The 20,415-nt window shown below is 49.0% G+C and overlaps 1 protein-coding gene across 1 annotated transcript; it reads left to right on the plus strand.

Annotated features, from left to right (window-relative positions):
- The first annotated feature begins 1,192 nt into the window (after positions 1–1,192).
- On the plus strand, positions 1,193–14,066 carry LOC135894837 (C-signal-like). The gene is made up of 6 exons (XM_065422944.1): positions 1,193–1,342; positions 7,259–7,310; positions 9,281–9,468; positions 10,996–11,154; positions 13,347–13,457; positions 13,953–14,066. The coding sequence occupies exons 1-6, from the start codon at positions 1,193–1,195 to the stop codon at positions 14,064–14,066; spliced, it is 774 nt and encodes a 257-aa protein (XP_065279016.1).
- Positions 14,067–20,415: the final 6,349 nt, after the last annotated feature.

Here is a 20,415-nt window from a genome sequence, read left to right on the forward strand (position 1 = left end):
GCCATGTGCAGGCAGGGAGAGGAGAAAGAAAAACGAATCCTGTGTACACCCGTAACCGAGCCTGATCACCTCGAAGCCTCTCTCTCAGCTCACGTGTTTCAAACAGAGCTTCTACGTTTGCCGGTCGTTATGCGTTGGTTTGTATTTGTAAGTATCAGTTATTACTAATTGCTGCATCTTTGTTTATAAATATTGTTAGTAGATATTTTAGTCATTGTGTGTTTTAAGTTTCATTAACTCTATTAGCTAATCAAACGCTGCTCCCTTACCCCTTGTAATTATCCCCAATAAAACTTTAAATTGATTAATTTTAGTTGTGTGTGTGTGTGTCTGCAGTTTGCAGCGTGACCCATACTCTCCTTGCATCCCTTACCAATATAGTCTATTGCCACGTGCAGCCTGGTAAATAACAGGCCTGCATTTTCTTTCGCCCCTGCGTGCCCGTGGCAATCCACAAGCGGTACCCCAGTTCCAGATTGCACCCCAGGGAACCTGTCACAGGTGATCTAACATAAACCTCACCGATCTACTGAAGGGGGCAGGGGTGGAGGAAGGTGGTTTTATGTCACCTTTATACCGTCGCAGTCCAGGGCTGAACCAGCCCATGCAGCACCAGAGGCAACCAGCAGCCCCCTTGCTCTGCCCGATGGATGACAGTGCTGCTGCTTACTCCTTCTCCCCCAGCTCACCTCTGGCTCCTCCACACACTCCCAGCATGCACCCTGCACCTGGGTCTAGGGGGCAGGGATGGGCATGTAGGGCAACCTGAGCCTGTCTCTTTTTCCCAGGCTGGCTCAGGGGATAATACAGCCCTTGTATGCTGCCACTGCAGCTGCATGAGGACCATAGCAGGACCCCATACTGCACCCCAGAGATAGAGCACAGAGATACAGGGGGAGGAAAGGCTCCAGGGGATCTGAATATCTTAGGATAATAAGCTCTTTGGGCCATGTTTCATTTTGGGGCTGCTCAGCCTGTGGATTCGGGTTTCACTCGAACACTCCGCTGTTTATTTCAAGCAGATGTTTCTGGGCTGCCTCAGACTTTGTATAAGCATGAACCTTTGTAAGGAGGACCACAAGGCTGTCAGCCTCCCATGTGATTAGCACAGAAGGAGGCGGGGATATGGGATAGCCCAAGCAAAATGACACAGTCCCTGTAACCTGAACTCAGTCAGGGAAACACAGAGAACATGGCATCTGGTGGGAACGTCCAGAGTGTTCTAGTGACTGGAGCCAATCGTGGAATTGGCCTGGAGCTGGTGAAGCAGCTTGTGAGGAAACCCAACCCACCAGGATGGATCTTTGCCACATGCCGGGATCCGGAGGGTGCACGAGCACAGGTGAGAAGCAGCCTTTTTTTGCTTAGCTGCCTTTTGTTTTAGAAAATGTTCTGAAAGAATCAACAGAAGAAAACCAGGAGTCCATGAGAACTGAGCTCATCTGTAACAGAGTTTGCCAGCTGCATGTTCCCCTCCACCCCAGAAACCCTGGCCCTGTTAAATCCAGGAGCCTCGCCTGTCACAATAGAACGTCAGATTTGGGCTGACCCCACTTTTACCCAACTCTGTGTTGGGCCTGATTCTCCACTGCCCTGCGCCTTGTGCGGAGTGGGTGCAAGGTGCTGCCATTCTGCTCTGGTGACTCCCCACGCCCCAGAGACATTCTGTCCTCTGCCAATTCCAGCGCCTCCAGACCCTGCTGCTCGGATGCTGCTCCCCCACCCCCTGCTCTTATGCAACTCTGGCTCCCACGGCAAGGATTCTGTAGCCTTAATCCCTGTTGTTTTATTAACTCACCCCCATTAAAGTCCAAAATACTGACTCATTCCACATCAGTCCCCAAGCACATATCTGTTTATTGCGATATACTGTAGCAGCCTGGCAAACTGGGATCGGGTACCAACAGCTACACAACCCCGTAGGGAGGTGCTCTAAAGAGCTTGTGCAAATTTGGCATTTAGGTTGGAGCTCCCAGACATCACTGGACCCAGGGTCAACGTGGGCTCTCACTTACCCTCATGTGACCCCATTCAAATGAAGAGGATCAAACATGTATAACAGCAGAATCAGCGTCATAGGACAGTGAGGCTCTCTCCCCATTAGACCTGGTCAAAATTTTTCAACCAAAATATCTTCCCAACAAAAAAGGGGGATTTTCATAGGGAATGAATCTTTTCATAGTAAAAATGCCATTTTTTGTCAGAAATTTTTGAAACAAAATGAAAAATTTCCTTTCGGTTTTCAAAAAAACCCCAACAAGCTGGAAATTTTATATTTATATTTTCATAGAATCATAGAATCATAGAATATCAGGGTTGGAAGGGACCTCAGGAGGTCATCCATTCCAACCCCCTGCTCAAAGCAGGACCAATTCCCAACTAAATCATTCCAGCCAGGGCTTTGTCGAGCCGGGCCTTAAAAACCTCCAAGGAAGGAGACTCCACCACCTCCCTAGGTAACGCATTCCAGTGCTTCACCACCCTCATAGTGAAATAGTTTTTCCTAATATCCAACCTAGACCTCCCCCACTGCAACTTGAGACCATTGCTCCTTGTTCTGTCATCTGCCACCATTGAGAACAGCCGAGTTCCATCCTCTTTGGAACCCCTCTTCAGGTAGTTGAAGGCTGCTATCAAATCCCCCCTCATTCTTCTCTTCTGGAGACTAAACAATCCCAGTTCCCTCAGCCTCTCCTCATAAGTCATGCGCTCCAGACCCCTAATCATTTTTGTTGCCCTCCGCTGGACTCTTTCCAATTTTTCCACATCCTTCTTGTAGTGTGGGGCCCAAAACTGGACACAGTACTCCAGATGAGGCCTCACCAATGTCGAATAAAGGGGAACGATCACGTCCCTCGATCTGCTGGCAATGCCCCTACTTATACAGCCCAAAATGCCGTTAGCCTTCTTGGCAACAAGAGCACACTGTTGACTCATATCCAGCTTCTCGTCCACTGTGACCCCTAGGTCCTTTTCTGCAGAACTGCTACCTAGCCATTCGGTCCCTAGTCTGTAGCTGTGCATGGGATTCTTCCGTCCTAAGTGCAGGACTCTGCACTTGTCCTTGTTGAACCTCATCAGGTTTATTTTGGCCCAATCCTCTAATTGGTCTAGGTCCCTCTGTATCCGATCCCTACCCTCTAGTGTATCTACCACGCCTCCTAGTTTAGTGTCATCGGCAAACTTGCTGAGAGTGCAGTCCACACCATCCTCCAGATCATTAATAAAGATATTAAACAAAACCGGCCCCAGGACCGACCCTTGGGGCACTCCGCTTGAAACTGGCTGCCAACTAGATCACTACCCGTTGAGCCCGACGATCTAGCCAGCTTTCTATCCACCTTACAGTCCATTCATCCAGCCCATACTTCTTTAACTTGGCAGCAAGAATACTGTGGGAGACCGTATCAAAAGCTTTGCTAAAGTCAAGGAATAACACATCCACTGCTTTCCCCTCATCCACAGAGCCAGTTATCTCATCATAGAAGGCAATTAGGTTAGTCAGGCACGACTTCCCCTTGGTGAATCCATGCTGACTGTTCCTGATCACTTTCCTCTCCTCTAAGTGTTTCATAATTGATTCCTTGAGGACCTGCTCCATGATTTTTCCAGGGACTGAGGTGAGGCTGACTGGCCTATAGTTCCCCGGATCCTCCTTCTTCCCTTTTTTAAAGATGGGCACTACATTAGCCTTTTTCCAGTCATCCGGGACCTCCCCCGATCGCCATGAGTTTTCAAAAATAATGGCTAATGGCTCTGCAATCTCATCCGCCAACTCCTTTAGCACCCTCGGATGCAGCGCATCAGGCCCCATGGACTTGTGCACGTCCAGTTTCTCTAAATAGTCCCGAACCACTTCTTTCTCCACAGAGGGCTGGTCACCTTCTCCCCATATTGTGCTGCCCAGTGCAGCAGTCTGGGAGCTGACCTTGTTTGTGAAGACAGAGGCAAAAAAATCATTGAGTACATTAGCTTTTTCCACATCCTCGGTCACTAGGTTGCCTCCCTCATTCAGTAAGGGGCCCACACTTTCCTTGACTTTCTTCTTGTTGCTAACATACCTGAAGAAACCCTTCTTGTTACTCTTAACATCTCTTGCTAGCTGCAACTCCAAGTGTGATTTGGCCTTCCTGATTTCACTCCTGCATGCCTGAGCAATATTTTTATACTCCTCCCTGGTCATTTGTCCAATCTTCCACTTCTTGTAAGCTTCTTTTTTGCGTTTAAGATCAGCAAGGATTTCACTGTTTAGCCAAGCTGGTCGCCTGCCATATTTACTATTCTTTCTACACATCGGGATGGTTTGTTCCTGCAACTGCAATAAGGATTCTTTAAAATACAGCCAGCTCTCCTGGACCCCTTTGCCCTTCATGTTATTCTCCCAGGGGATCCTGCCCATCTGTTCCCTGAGGGAGTCAAAGTCTGCTTTTCTGAAGTCCAGGGTCCGTATTCTGCTGCTCTCCTTTCTTCCTTGTGTCAGGATCCTGAACTCGACCATCTCATGGTCACTGCCTCCCAGGTTCCCATCCACTTTTGCTTCCCCTACTAATTCTTCCCTGTTTGTGAGCAGCAGGTCAAGAAAAGCTCTGCCCCTAGTTGGTTCCTCCAGCACTTGCACCAGGAAATTGTCCCCTACGCTTTCCAAAAACTTCCTGGATTGTCTGTGCACCGCTGTATTGCTCTCCCAGCAGATATCAGGGTGATTAAAGTCTCCCATGAGAACCAGGGCCTGCGATCTAGCAACTTCTGCTAGTTGCCAGAAGAAAGCCTCGTCCACCTCATCCCCCTGGTCTGGTGGTCTATAGCAGACTCCGACCACGACATCACCCTTGTTGCTCACACTTCTCAACTTTATCCAGAGACACTCAGGTTTTTCTGCAGTTTCATACCGGAGCTCTGAGCAGTCATACTCCTCTCTTACATACAACGCAACTCCCCCACCTTTTCTGCCCTGCCTGTCCTTCCTGAACAGTTTATATCCATCCATGATAGTACTCCAGTCATGTGAGTTATCCCACCAAGTCTCTGTTATTCCAATCGCATCATAGTTCCCTGACTGTGCCAGGACTTCCAGTTCTCCCTGCTTGTTTCCCAGGCTTCTTGCATTTGTGTATAGGCACTTAAGATAACTCATTTATTGTCCCTCTTTCTCAGTATGAGACAGGAGTCCTCCCCTCTTGCGCTCTCCTGCTCGTGCTTCCTCCCAGGATCCCACTTCTCCACTTACCTCAGGGCTTTAGTCTCCTTCCCCCGGTGAACCTAGTTTAAAGCCCTCCTCACTAGGTTAGCCAGCCTGCTGGCGAAGATGCTCTTCCCTCTCTTCGTTAGGTGGAGCCCGTCCCTGCCCAGCACTCCTCCTTCTTGGAACACCATCCCATGGTCGAAGAATCCAAAGCCTTCTCTCCGACACCACCTGCGTAGCCATTCGTTGACTTCCACGATTCGACGGTCTCTACCCAGGCCTTTTCCTTGCACAGGGAGGATGGACGAGAACACCACTTGCGCCTCAAACTCCTTTATCCTTCTTCCCAGAGCCACGTAGTCTGCAGTGATCCACTCAAGGTCATTCTTGGCAGTATCATTGGTGCCCACGTGGAGAAGCAGGAAGGGGTAGCGATCCGAGGGCTTGATGTGTCTCGGCAGTCTCTCTGTCACATCGTGTATCCTGGCTCCTGGCAAGCAGCAGACCTCTCGGTTTTCCCGGTCGGGGCGGCAGATAGATGACTCAGTCCCCCTGAGGAGGGAGTCCCCGACCACCACCACCCTCCTCCTCCTCCTCTTGGGAGTGGTGGTCGTGGAACCCCCATCCCTAGGACAGTGCATCTTTTGCTTTCCAATCGGTGGAGTCTCCTTTTGCTCCCTTCCCTCAGATGGGTCATCTACTCCACTCTCCGCATTAGTACCTGTAGAGAGAACATGGAAACGATTGCTCACCTGTATCTCCATTGCTGGTACATGGACGCTCCTCTTTCTCCTTCTGGAGGTCACATGCTGCCAAACTTCTTCATCATCCGTCTGTCCCTGCTGCGCCTGCTCTGAATCTTCAGAACATTGTGGCCATAGAAACATCTCCTGACGTCTCTCCAGGAAATCTTCATTTTCCCTTATGCAACGCAGAGTCGATACTCGTTTCTCCAGACCTCGAACCTTCTCTTCCAATATGGAGACCAGCTTGCACTTTGTACAGACAAAGTCGCTTCTGTCCTGTGGAAGAAAGACAAACATGGCACAACCTGTGCAGGTTACAACAGCTGATCGCTCACCTTCCATATCACCTTCTTCTTAAGAGCTTCCTCAGCTGTTGCAAGAACTACTCAGAGAAACCTGCAGATGAAAGCCTCAGTGAGCTCTCCCCAGGCAAACTCCCTCTGTTAGCCTCTGCTGTTCGCCGCTCAGCTGATTCTCTGCTAACTGCCCTTATATACCAGTCAGGCCCACTCAAGGCCCACCTGGAACAAAGCACTCCCAATTCACACTTTTCAAACAAACAAGCAAGCAATCAAGCACACGGTCAAACTGACAAACTGTCCCAGCAACAGACACTCAGATACTCACCAACACAGCCCCCCTAATGCAGCACTTAGCGTACCTCCTCTCGGACAGCTCCCAGGCAAACTCCCTCTGTTAGCCTCTGCTGTTCCCCCCTTTCTTTGCTTTTCCCCCCTGGTGGTCAGAGGTATCCATTTTTTCTCTCTCTCTCTTTTTTCCCTTTTCCACTCTGAAACTTTTAAAATCTTTTTCAACGTTGGAAGAGTTACAGAGTGGAAAAAGGAAAGCCTGGAACTTTATCACTCTGGAATTTTTTAAAAGTTGAGGTTAGTTTTGAAAAGTTCCAGAATCCCACAGGTTTCAGAGTAGCAGCCGTGTTAGTCTGTATCCTCAAAAATAACAGGAGTACTTGTGGCACCTTAGAGACTAACAAATTTATTAGAGCATAAGCTTTCGTGGGCTACAACCCACTTCTTCGGATGCATATCACAGTTAGCTTTTTCCTTTTGAAATGTTACAGAGAGGGACAAAACCAGCCAGCCAACCCCTGCATATTACTAATTGAATTGAATTCTGTGGCAAAAAGGGGGGAAGACATAGGGGGAAGTGAAAATTAAATTTAAAAACAATTTCAAATGACTCCATTTCAAAGCCTGCTAAATAGGGAGTGGGAGGCAGGAATACTGAATTGTCTGTAATTTCCCCCCCCCCCTAAGTTTTGACAGTGTTTTCACTTTGGCTCCATAATGCAATATCTTTCACCTTCCAGGAATTAAAGAATTTGGCTTCCAAGCATCCAAACCTTGTGATATTGCAGCTAGGTATGTTCTTTCTACGTCTCCCTCTCCAAACACCCTGGAAATGCCCTACATTCTAACTCTCCTTCACAGTCCTTTTGCCCAATTCTCTGCTGGTGTAAACTGACTCAGCTCTGTTGAGCTTTTACATCAACCAATTTCCACCAGCAGGGAATCTGGCCCTTTGTGATTCTATGTCTACCTGGCTCAGCAGTTCAAACTACAGGCTGTGCATCTGAGCACACCCAGGTGTTGTGCTGTGACTCCCCCATGTGGCCACTGCACAGTTTCACTCCAACCCTTCCCTCTTTTGTTCTCTTCCCAGGGGAACCGTTCTTATCTTGCATCTAAACCTGCACTGTCCCCCCAAAAATATCTGACCTGGGGCAGAAGTTTTCCTTTCCTACGCTTGCAGCTGAGTCAGAGCCCAGCCCAGTTCAGCTGCACCCAGTGCTAATCCCTGCTGTCAGCAGCTGTTATTTGTGCAGCAGCGAATACAAAGCCCTGCAGAGTAAGTGATCGCACCCATTCTGGCTTTGCACGTAGGCGGCAAAGGTAAACTCCCCCTGATTGTACCAAGCCCCAGAGTTATGCAGCCCAGAGATGGTGCTAGGTCCAGGCTTGTCTGTTATCACTGAAAGGTGCCTTTGTACCTGGCTGAGCCAGGCTGTGGGCAATGGGCAGGGCAAACCGCCCGCTGCACCAGTGAGTCAGCAAATCCCACAGCGCCCTTTGCTAGCAGAAAAGTGCCACCTGGTGAAAGAATGGAGAATCTGGGGCGAAGCCCAGCCTGTTACCTCCCTCCCCTTACAACCAGCCCAGGGCACGTTCTCTGCTTTCCCTGTCGGTTGATCAAGGGGACACAACTGACTGCAGCTCCTGGAGTCACCAAAGAACTGCCCATTAGTGGCAGGTCCCAGCCCCAGTCTGACTCCTGGAATCTGTCCCTAGAGTCAGAGCTTCCACTCACGTCTTGTGGCTATCAGCCAGGGCATTCGGGGGTGGGATCCCCTTCTCAGAGTCAGCCCCCCAATCTCCCCTCTGTGGGGGTTCACAGCCAAATGACCAGGAGATGCCTGAGCTGCTGTAGCAGGGCGAGGTGGGGAGGGGATAGGAGGGAGCCAGCTGGGCTCCCTGTCTGACCATCCCTCTGATCTGATACATAGCACCAGCGCAGCTCCCACTCTGGGGACACCACATGTGGCAAGAGCCCCACACTTTCGGGGGGTGGGGGGAGGAGAGAAAGCAAACCAGGCTTCCTGGGCCACTCTGTGGCCCTAGAATGTGGTGACACCAACTCATCCCCTTCCAGTATAACAACCGTCTCCTGCTGCTAGCAAATGTATTTAGTCTTGTAGCCCAAGTGGTAGATGTTCATGCTGAAGATTCACAGTTCAAAGCCTCCTGATGATCATGAAGTGGGGTGGTTACAAGTGCAAATAATGGGGTTTGATTTTTTTTAGCTTTTTCCTTTAAAAAAAAGCAACCTGGGAAATTACAGATAAAAAAACCTGCATTAAAGGAATGTTAATTAGATTGCAAACCAGCTAGTGGAAAGTCAGGAGATGCCAGAATTAGAGATTACCTGTGCAACCTCCGTTTGGCCCCCTTGTGTTTACACATTATGATGCAGTCTTTAGTTACATGATCACAGTGTGTTTTTTCCACAGGCTGCCTGACTCCTTCAGTGCACAGCTGGATGGGCAAGGGAACAGAATTAAGGTTGTGCAGACAATTATAAAACTGCAAATCTTACTTTTGAGGGCTTGACTTTGCAACCTAAATAACTTTGTTTGTATGCAGTTTTTTGAATGCGATAGCTTGAAGGAACCAGCCACAGCTCTACAAGTATCTCCCCAGAGCTCGGCTGGTAAGGAATGACATCTCTCTCTCCTCAACACAAACCACCGTAACCTCGGCCATATTTATTTCACACAGTATCAGGAATGGAACCAACCCGTGCTCATAATAAATCCCATCATCACTCTCTCCAGAAGCTACAGACCCCGCGAGCATCCAGGCTGCTGCAAAGAAAGCTGAGGCCCATCTGGGAGGATCTGGCCTGAATTTGCTGATAAATAATGCTGGCGTTATGCCAGAGAGCACTCTGGAGTCAGCGACTGCTGCAGATATGTTGGCCGTGTATAAAATCAACGTTGTGGGACCAATGTTGGTGACCCAGGTAAGAGTCTGCCTGACCCAGGGCTTCAGCTGAGAATTTGTAGCTTCTACTTCGGTTTGCAGGGAAGAAAAGCAGCCGACGAGATCTAGAATTTCACTCATCTCTGTTCTAAGTCAAAGGGACCCGATATTGCCTTAGTTACACCTGTGCCATCCCGTGACATTAATTGAGTGGCACTTGTGTAGCAGAGAACAGAATTTAGCCCAAGATTCTTTGATGATGTTGGCTGCCCGGGCATTACACACTCATCCAGATGTTTCCTAGCATTTATTGGTGCTTATGCAGCATTACAGATGGCCCCAGCGCTTTGCAGGTGGGAACATACAGAGAATAAAATGCACTCCCTCTCACTCTGGCCCAATGGCTATTTGAGTATTTATCCACAGTGGCCAGAGAGGGAGAAGAGAGAGAATGGCTGTGTTGTCTAGTGATTAGGGCACCCACGTGGGAGCCTGAGGGTCTGGTCGCCCTTCTCCAATCACTCTTTTATTATTTAGCCCCAGTGGAACAGCTTCACCAGGGAAGAATGTCTCATCAGAACCCTCCCATAGCTCAGTGGTTAGAGCATTTGCCTAGGAAGTGACAGACCCTGTTTAAATCCTGTCTCTCCCTCTGGCAGATGTGGGAATTGCACCCTGGTCTCCCACATCCCAGGTGTGTATGCTAACCACTATGAAGAGGACTAATCTAGTAGGCAGCCTCTGAGCATGACTACCAGATCAGGCCTGGCAAGTGCTCTAGGCAGATGAACACCTATCTTCCCCCAATTCATGAAATGCTGAGGGGCTTAGGTGGAGATAGGTTTTTTGATGCCTAGAGTGAGGCAGCCATGCGCATGCCCAGAGGCAGAAACTTAGGTGCCTACAGGGTTCAGCGGGAGTTTGATGGATAGCAACTGGGACTTAGGTACCAAGGTACTTTTGTGGGTCTGAGCATTGTAGTCTGAAGGCACAAACTGGTTCAGGTGTCATTGGGACATTAGAGCTGGTAGGTGGAGCAGAGCAGGTGGTGGTTGAGAAGTGGGTTGAAGGAGGAGAGGGATGGCGATGAGGGAGAGCGAATTGGGAAGCTGTTCCTAGCTGATGGGGTGCAGTGAAGGCAGGTAGGAAATAGGGATGGGGTGGAGGAAAAAAAAGGGCAAGCAGGGGGGTGGAGCACAGGAAGTGGGACAGGTGTGCAGCAAGATTAGGTTTGAGCCAGAGGCAGGAGTGGAGCCTCAGTGAGGAAGAGAAGCTAGGATGGGACAAGGAAGAAGTGATTCCGATGCCTGCCCCCCCCCCCGAACTGCCGTGGGGGGCCCAACACTGTACATGCCATGGAGGGCGTCTCTGGAGTGACACTGGGGAGGAGGAGAGGCCAGGAGTATGCAGGTTTTGAGGCCCAGCACCTCACACAGGTAGCCCGGCTATGCTGTAGCAGCTACTCTGGGCCAGAGGCTGGAAAAGCAGCCACGGGTGGGAGATCTGTCCTTGTTGTCATTACAGATTTATTAGCAAGGACAAACGGACACAGTCTGTCTCCCTCCAGGCGTTCCTGCCCTTGTTGAAGAAGGCTGCGCAGGAGAGCACCCAGACAGGGCTCAGTTGCGGCAAGGCAGCCATTATCAACGTGTCCAGTATAGGGGGCTCCATCGGGAACACCCCCAGCATGGCCACCTTTCCAGTCATCTCCTACCGCTGCAGCAAGGTCTGGCCCATCTGCTAACAAGTCATGGGATCCGGGGGTGGTGGGGTGCATGTCCTATCTGACAATTCTGCAGTTACCCCGAAACAAAACATGCCCTGATGGCGTGTCCCGTGCTGATTCATGCACCAGGAAAGGAAAGGTTTCAGAGTGGCAGCCGTGTTAGTCTGTATCCGCAAAAAGAACAGGAGTACTTGTGGCACCTTAGAGACTAACAAATTTATTTGAGCATAAGCTTTCGTGGGCTACAGCCCACTTCATCAGATGCATAGCATGGAACATAGAGTAAGAAGATATATATACATACAGAAAACATGAAAAGGTTGGAAGTTCCCCTACCAACTCTAAGAGGCTAATTAAATAAGATGAGCTATTGTCAGCAGGAGAAAAAAAAACTTTTGTAGTGAGAATCAAGATGGCCCATTTCAGACAGTTGACAAAAAGGTGTGAGGATACTTAACATGGGGAAATCATTCTGAACTATCTATGCCCATTTTGCCCCCCAAACGGAGCGTGTTCCCCTTCATAAAAGACTTAAGCCCTGACTATCCTTACAGCCAAATACTCTTAATTTCTGCCCCCTGCCCCAATAAAGGGATCTGAGTCCGATTTGGAGCCACTTTTACAGGGGATTCTCTATGTGCACTCAGAGCATCCCACAAAGAGCAGGGGACAGAAATGAGCCCTCCACTGGCAGCGTGTGTTTGGCTGTCTCCCTGGCGTGGGATGTAAAAGGTAGCTAAGGTGTCCATAAAACTCCCCCTCTCTTTCCTTGATAACATACCAGGGATCGTTCTCAGCCCATTACAAACCACGAGACTGGGCAGTTCTGCACCAGAGAGGGTCTGTCCTCACTGCCCCATTGACATGAGTTAGCTGCACTCAAGTGACTTCTCTCAAGTTAGCCCAGCTCGAGTGAGAATGGCCACACTGCAAAATAACTGTGACACTCAAGCTGCTGTGTCCCCAGTGGTGCTGCCCTCACTTGTGTGTGGCTCTAAGACAGTGGTCCCCAATCTCCCAGTGACTATTGAAAGCAATCCGGGAGATTTTAATAGGCTATTTTAAGACAATGACATTATGGCATGTTGGAAAAAAAAATCTCCCAGAATAGCTTCAGTCAGAGTTGGCAACCCTAGTTGGGGGGTGGGTATGGGGCCAGGAGCAGGGCTGAGGCCAGGGGCTGAGGCTGGAAGCTGGCACAGGGCCGGGAGCGGAGCCGCGCCGAGGCTGGAGACAGGGCTAGGCATGGGGCCAGAAGCTGGGGACGTAGCTGGGGGCGGGGCAGGAGCAGAACTGGTGGCTGGTGCGGGCCCCACCATACTCTCTGGAACATTTCCCCATACCCCCCTAGGCAGACATTCCCCACAGTTTGGGGACCTCTGCTCTAAGATGTCTGAGGGCATAGCCCGTGCATCCTTGTGCTGCTGTAAGCCGCGCTGCTCTATGAACTTGCCCAGGGGATTGTGGGAGATGGTGTCTGTCCTTGCTGGCATACTGGGGAAACTATGGGAAGGCATTGGTGGCTTAGCAGCACTCGAGCTGCAGAACTGGCACGTTAAGAGCTGACGAGTCGTGCTCACTTGAGGTTTGGTCTGTGCCCCATGAGGGGCCAGGCATCCAGCATTAACAGCTTCCCCACACTTGAGTGAAGGGTCTGTGAGTGTGTCGACGGGACCCTGGTTAGGGGCAACACACGAGTTAAGTCTGCAGTGAAGACAAACCTAGCATTGGCACCAGACCCTGGGGGAAGAAGGATGTGGCTTTCAGGGACCTCAGGCCTCTGGCTCCAAAATTTAGGAATCAAACCAATTGCTTCCCTTAAGGAGTGGAATATGCACATGATCACAGTTAACAAGGAGGAGAGGAATAAAACCTATAACCCCGAGGAGACCCAGCTGAGTTAATGTAGCAGAGTAACCTGTAGCTTTGGGACCGTCCTCACTGGTCAGTACCTGATCTAGTGCTTTAATTCGCCTTAGTTTGCATTTAATTTTCCTGTTTTATGAAGGGAGGAGAAAGGAAAAGGGGCAAAGCTAGTTGGCCTGTGCAGCCTACAAGTTATGCAGGTTTCTCAGCAGCACAAGTCAATTATGTGCAGTTGAAGGAGCGTCAAAGTGCCACTTCTGGAACTCATAAATTTAATTCTCTTCCCCCGTGACTCTGCCTCTGCTCTGGACGTGCTTCACATCCAGACTGCTCTGAACATGCTCACGAGGTGCCAGTCGGTGAGATACAAGGAAGACGGGATCCTGTGCACTGCGCTGCATCCGGGCTGGGTGAAAACAGAGCTGGGAACTGCCAAGGTACAGCAGCTAATGACTTTCCGGAGATGTGCCCAGAGTCTCCTGGCAGCGTGAGGGTGAGATGGTGGTTGGGGTTAGGCACTATCACTCATTCTCCAGCTGCATCCCCCCTCCCACTCCCCAGGTCCTATTATTCCCCCCTTTCCCTCCCCAATATTCCTGTGCCACCTAGCTGCTGTTCTTATTTGTGCCTCGAGAATTTAATCTGCTCAGGAGGTCCAGCAGCAGCTTCTCTTCCAATCCCTATCTCCCCCTCACACACACACACAGGTTCACGAGATCTGTGCTCCCCCTTCCTTCCAGAAAGGCAACTACTGCCCAACCCCTACTCCCCCCCAGCAACAGCCTGGATTTGCTAGCTGTGATCCAGAAGGACGCAGCGAGCACAGGAAGGTGTGGACCAGCTGCCACCGAGGCCAGGAGCCCACTTCCCTGGGGTGGGTGCTTCAAACACAAGTGGAGTTTCATTCTCCCCCTTTCATGTGCATGCTGCAGGCAGAGCTGACGGTGGAGGACAGCGTGCAGGGGATTCTGAAGGTGCTCTCCACCCTCTCTGAGAAACACCATGGGATTGTAGTGGACTGGACAGGAAGAAATGTGCAATGGTGAGAGCCTGGCCTACAGGAATGATTTCACCAGCAGTGTACACAGGACACTCCAGCACCCGTCTGCATCTCATGAATAAACATCTCTGTCTGAACTAGCGCTGTTACTGAGTCTCTCTCCTCACAGGACTCTTTTGGGTTATGGATTCAGGATACCTCCTTTAAAGGAAAGCATTGCCTCGTAGTTAGAGGGGAGACAGCTCTGCCACTGACTTGCTGGGCCCTTGGGCACATCACTTAGTCTTAGTTTCCCCTAATGCTGCCTGACCCTTGTGTAGCAGTTGGAGAGCCTCTGATGAGACATATTAAAAGCAAAGTATTACAATAGCTGTTATAGATACAAAATTAACTGCACGATCCAGCTGAGCTTACTTGAACAACAGACTCCAGGCACGGGGTAGGTAGCGTGGATTTCCCTAGACAACAGAAATTGGGCTTTAACAAGGAAATTAGTCTAATTCTCTATCTGTATTAGCTCACTAAGAAAACAAAAGGAACATGAAACACATGAATGTGAAGCACCAATATCCACCCTCCTATCCCTCCACAAAGAGGATGTAAACAGGCTGTTTCACAGCGATAGTTAAAGAGTTTATTGGTAAACAGCAACACCAGCATTAGAAGTGTCGGCAGAAAAATAAAATGTACCTTTACATTATTGTTGTCCATTATACAAACATATATTCATATTGACTATAGTAATTAGTGAAATACAAAGGGAGGCTGATGTGAATCAAACCAGCACACAGTATGTGCACACATGAACAGCAGGACCATGAACCTCTGCTCCAGACATGAAATAACTCCAGTGCAGAAGGCCTCTTGCCAGGCTCTTTGTTCCACCTACGCCTTTGATTAGGCCCTCTGGACTAGGGTGAAATGCACCTTCAACAGTCAGCTGACGGCACCTGTCCTCTCACATTTTTGGTCATTTTGCCCCATGATGCAGTGGGAACTGCACTGCACCAAAACAAACCTGTGTCATTTTAACAGCCCCATGCAACAGCTGCACAGACCTTTGATAAGAGGTTGGTGACAAAGAGCTACTTTCTCCTGGGCATGACCTGTTCTTGCCCTGTCTTCATTGGCTCTTGGGATCCTTTTAAAAATGAATCAGACTCAAACTAGGGAAGGCAGTGAGACTCCTGGAGCCTTGGCAAACATGGAGTCCCATTCTGCAAGGTGCAGAGCTTTCAGGGGCGCAGCTGCTCATGAGTTTAGGTCCATTAGCTCTTTCAGTTAAGGAGTTCCTCGCTCTCTCACCACCGCCCTCCATCTCTACCCTCACCCCCCAATGTTTTTATATACTGGCTGAGGGCCAAATTCTCAGATGGTGTAAATTAGCTTAGCCCGATTCATTTCAATGACACTATGCCCATTTGCACCAGCTGAAGATTAACTGTGAGATTCTTCTACTGGTTTAGGTTACTTTAAAAGGACATTAAGAAGCAGCTGAGTAAGCAGATTTGATGAGGGTGGGGAGGGAAAAGGCAGAGCAAGAAAGAGAAATCCTTTTTAATAAAGGATTTGCTACATCAGCTCAAAGCTGCTCCTTTTGGGTTGGGTTTAGTATGTGGGAGAGGAGGGATAGAATGGTGTCTCCCCTGTTTCAACAGGGTGTGGAGAATAAGGTCTGCGACCACTGAAGACAGCAGGAAACTATACAAGTGCTCTGTTATCACCAACATGATATGAACAGCCTTGCCCATTGAGCTCAGTATTTGATCAGGTTTCAGAGTCACCTTTATATGCTAAGACCACTCCCTGAAAACTTCTGTGCCCAAGCAAATTCAGATAACTATAATCATTCACTACAATCATTCAACACCCAACCCCGTAAGGAAGATGCATATTCAAACCATTCAAGCTAAACAGACAAAAAATGCTACTTAACAAGATTAGCTAGGTAGAAAATAGGTTTTCCAGCTCCTCTAGTTGCTCTAAGCCATTTTATCCTCATGTTTGTTCTAGCCCTTAACTAAGAGCTTGTTTCATTCAAGTCCAAACCACAGCAATTATTAACAGTCAAAAGCACAAAGATCCCCTCTGCTAGCAAGTGGCAATGGAAAGCAGCACGGCGCTTTCCTGTGAGCCAAGAGATCTTTTATAACGTTTTGGCACCATCTCCCATCTCCCACTCATGCTTCCTTCACATCCCTACAGGAAGAGTCAGCAGCAGGCAACAAAGTTTCCTCTCCAGCCCTCTGGATTTGGGGACTTCTGGTTCAACAAAACCAGCTGCATAGGTGAGGGCACCTGCTCTCCAGCTTCATCTATCTCCCCTGGATTGTCCTCCTGTGAGACCTGCAGATTCTCGGCTTTCATGTCAGGATATCATGGTGCCTTTTCTGGTAAGCTCTTCCATTGGGGCATGATCCTTGCTCTTGAGGGAATCCAAACACGGGAGTGGGAACACAAGCACAGGGGGCACCACAGATGTCTGGAACGCCAGTTTCTAGGGACACCCATAAAGAAAAGATTCTACGATATTGAGTGTACCTGACCCAAGCCCCGTGGCACAAGTGACTTTTTTAAACAAATGAATTTGTACCCCACAAAATCCAAGGTCACTTATGCAAGCAAGTCATATTTTGGACATGGGCTGTGCTGTTCAGATATTGGAGATAAGTGGGAAAGGGGACCGGTTACAAGATAGTTAACTCCAAAGCAGACTGCAAAGAGTTACAAAAGGATCCCACAAAACTGGGTGCCTGGGCAACAAAATGGCAGATGAGATTCAATGTTGATAAAGGCAAAGTAATACACATTCGAAAACATAATCCCAAATATACATATAAAAAGATGGGGTCTAAATTAGCTGTTCCCACACAAGAAAGAGATCTTGGAGTCATTCTGGATAGTTCTTTGAAAACATCCACTCAATGTGCAGTGGCAGTCAAAAAGCTAACAGAATGTTGGGAATCATTAGGAAAGGGATTGATAAGAAGACAGAAAATATCATATTACCTCTATATAAATCCATTGTACACCCACATCTTGAATGGGGGGAGGGATAGCTCAGTGGTTTGAGCATTGGCCTGCTTGTGAGTTCAATCCTTGAGGGGGCCACTTAGGGATCTGGGGCAAAATCAGTACTTGGTCCTGCTAGTGAAGGCAGCGGGCTGGACTCAATGACCTTTCAGGGTCCCTTCCAGTTCTTATGAGATAGGTATATCTCCATATACTGTGTGCAGATGTGGTTGCCCCATCTCAAAAAAGATATATTAGACTTGGAAAAGGTTCAGAAAAGGGCAACAAAAATGATTAGGGATATGGAACAGCTTCCATATGAAGAGAGATTAATAAGACTCAGACGGTTCAGCTTGGAAAAGAGATGACTAAGGGGGGATACGATAGAGGTCTATAAAATCATGACTGGTGTGGAGAAAGTGAACAAGGAAGTGTTATTTACTCCTTCTCATAACACAAGAACTAGGGGTCACCAAATGAAATTAATAGGCAGCAGGTTTAAACCAAAAGGAAGTATTTCTTCACAGAATGCATAGTCAACCTGTGGACCTCTTTGCCAGAGAATGTTGTGAAGGCCAAGACTATAACAGGGTTCAAACAAGAACTAACTAAATTCATGGAGGGATAGGTCCATCAATGGCTATTAGGGATGGTGTCCCCAGCCTTTGTTTGCCAGAAGCTGGGAATGGGAAACAGGGGATGGATCACTTGATGAATGTCCTGTTCAGTCCTTCTGGGGCACCTGGCATTGGCCACTGTTGGAAGACAGGATACTGGGCTAGATGGACCATTGGTCTGACCCAGCATGGCCGTTCTTATGTTTCTTATGTTACTATACATAGCTCATTTCAGCCTGCTTTTCTTCCCTTCAGACTCTTGGTAAGGAGTCTGTAGTGGCCAAGATAACCCAAGCCTGAGCTACAAGTAGAGAGGGGTACAAGGGTAATAACGGCAGCCCTGTGGATGCAGCATAACACATGTAGGATACATTTAGACGTTCCACTGTTTGGTACAAGCTACCTGGTGTTCAGGGTGTTAGAATAGCAGTTAGTACAGTTTGAATCTTGGCTATCTAAAGACTATGCATTCACATTAAAGCCTTAGATTGCACCACAACTTGTGGACCATCTGTGTTCAAGCAGGCCGGGTCCCCCCACCATCCAACTGATCCAGCAGGAGCTTCCATCATCTTAAACTGGTGAAAAATGGCAGAAGAGAGAGAGCAGCTTCTGCCCATTAGGGCCTTCCAGGGTAGTTGTATCTCTATACCTTTTCTCATATAAATGTTGACATGTTTCCATGCCCCCTTTTTGCTTTATGGCTCACTCCCCAGGTCTCATTTTTGGATATGTGCATATTTGGTGCTGTTGGCCATTTTGAAAAAAAAAGATTTTTTAAATGTTGGTTTCATTGATATTTATTGGGTGCCTTAGAATAATATGATTAAATAAAGCTTTCATACCTGTTCCTCATTTCTTTCTACATAATGCCTTTAGCAGTCATCTTTAAAAAATGGTAGACAGACGCTAATGAAAGACATGCCTAACCTTTATAGCAATTTCACTTATTCCATTTACTCTAAGTAATGTATTTCTTCATAGCCATGTAGTGGCCTGCTAGGCAAGGCTGAGAGCTGAGAGCTTCTTAACGAGGCTGTGATCCCTAAGCCTTTTAGCATCTCTTAACCAGGGGGCAGGGCTACTCAGGGCTACTCAGGGAGACCAGGGCTTTAAAAAGCCCACTCCTAAGCGACCAGAGTAACACTGGAAACCCTGACAGAGTTATCAAGGGCTCAGTCTGCAGCTGGGGGGGGGGGCATTTTATTTAAGGTGGCATTTGTTGTTGCCTTCTTTGGTGCTTTTAGAGTCAGCGAGCTGGTGCCTAAGGCAGCTGTGGACAGGTCTCAGCGTGCACTCAACCTAACAGACGTGCAACTATCTGCAGGGGCATTGTCCTTGCACTTAAAGTATTCGAAGCAGACCAGAAGGAAAATGGGGGCTGAGGTGGTGTGGAAGGAATGTGCAGATGAGTGCTTGTGCCCAGTAAAGACAATAAGAGCCTTACTAAAAATCCAGGGCCTGCAGTCAGACCTGTTGTTCACACACGGCGATGGCAGCTTCCTGACAAGGTACCAATTTAGTGCAGTACTGAGGAAAACCTTGCACTACTGCGGCCTTTACCTGGGTAAATTTGGTACTTATTCTTTCAGGGTTGGAGCGGCTGCAGGGGGGTTTGGCACATGGCAATGCAGGCCATAGGGCACTGGAAATTAAGGTGTTACAGGGCTGACAGCCGCACCGAGGAAAAGAGGACAGGGAATGCCAAAAATGTAACAGCACTTGTTTGTTTCAGGAGCTACCCAGAGTGTATGCACCATGTGGATCTGTGGGCACTCCATAGTGCATTGGGCCCACAAGAGGGCAGGCAGGATAGCAGCTGGATCTCATCTGGCTTCAGGGCCAAAGAACACATCCAGAAGAGGTATGCAGTGGGATCAACTCATTGCACTTCTGCTCTGACAGGCCAGGGCTGGGAGCAGACTCAACCTGCATGGACAGGGCTAGAAGGAAAGTAGGTCACCAAGATATTCAATGATCCAGCAAGGGGACTTCTGTTACAATTGGCCAGGGCCGGATTAACTTTTTGTGGGCCCAGTGCGAAACATATTTGTGCCCCCCCCCCAGGGAATGAAGGGGCCAGGGTAGGGTTACCATACGTCCGGATTTTCCCGGACATGTCCGGCTTTTTGGGACTCAAATCCCCGTCTGGGGGGAAATCCCAAAAAGCCGAACATGTCCGGGAAAATCCGGCGCCGCTGGGTGCTGGGCCGGGGGCCGGGCCGGGGGTGCTCGGCCGGGGGCTGGACCGGGGCTGGCACCCCAGGTCCCGAGCCGAGCCAGGCTGGAGACGCCGGGGCTGGGGCCGGCTGCCAGAGGGAGCCGCTCGGTTGGGGGGGCTAGACTGGGCCGCGCCTCCTCCCCCCACGCCCCCCCAGCTTACCTGCTGCCTGCTTCAGGCTTCCCGCGAATCAAATGTTCGCGGGAAGCAGTGGAGGGGGCGGAGTTGGGGCGGGGGCGGGGCCGGGGCCCAGTGGAGTGTCCTCTTTTTGGACACTCAAAATATGGTAACCCTAGGCCAGGGGCAAGAGCACAGCAGGCAGGGTGGATTTGATTTAAATCATGATTTAAATCACTAGTCAGGAAGACTCAATTTAATCATGATTTTCTACATAAAAGTGCATACTTGTTGGTTGTTATAACCTTAATACATATTCTTCACAACTCAGAGATAGATGTAGGTTTCATTTTTAGAAGGTACACACTATACATTTTTAAACAGTGATTTATTTTGAAAACTTTTCAGATGAGTTTTACAGCTGTATC

This window comes from Emys orbicularis, assembly GCF_028017835.1.
Source record: "Emys orbicularis isolate rEmyOrb1 chromosome 14 unlocalized genomic scaffold, rEmyOrb1.hap1 SUPER_14_unloc_1, whole genome shotgun sequence".
NCBI classification, from domain to species: domain Eukaryota; kingdom Metazoa; phylum Chordata; order Testudines; family Emydidae; genus Emys; species Emys orbicularis.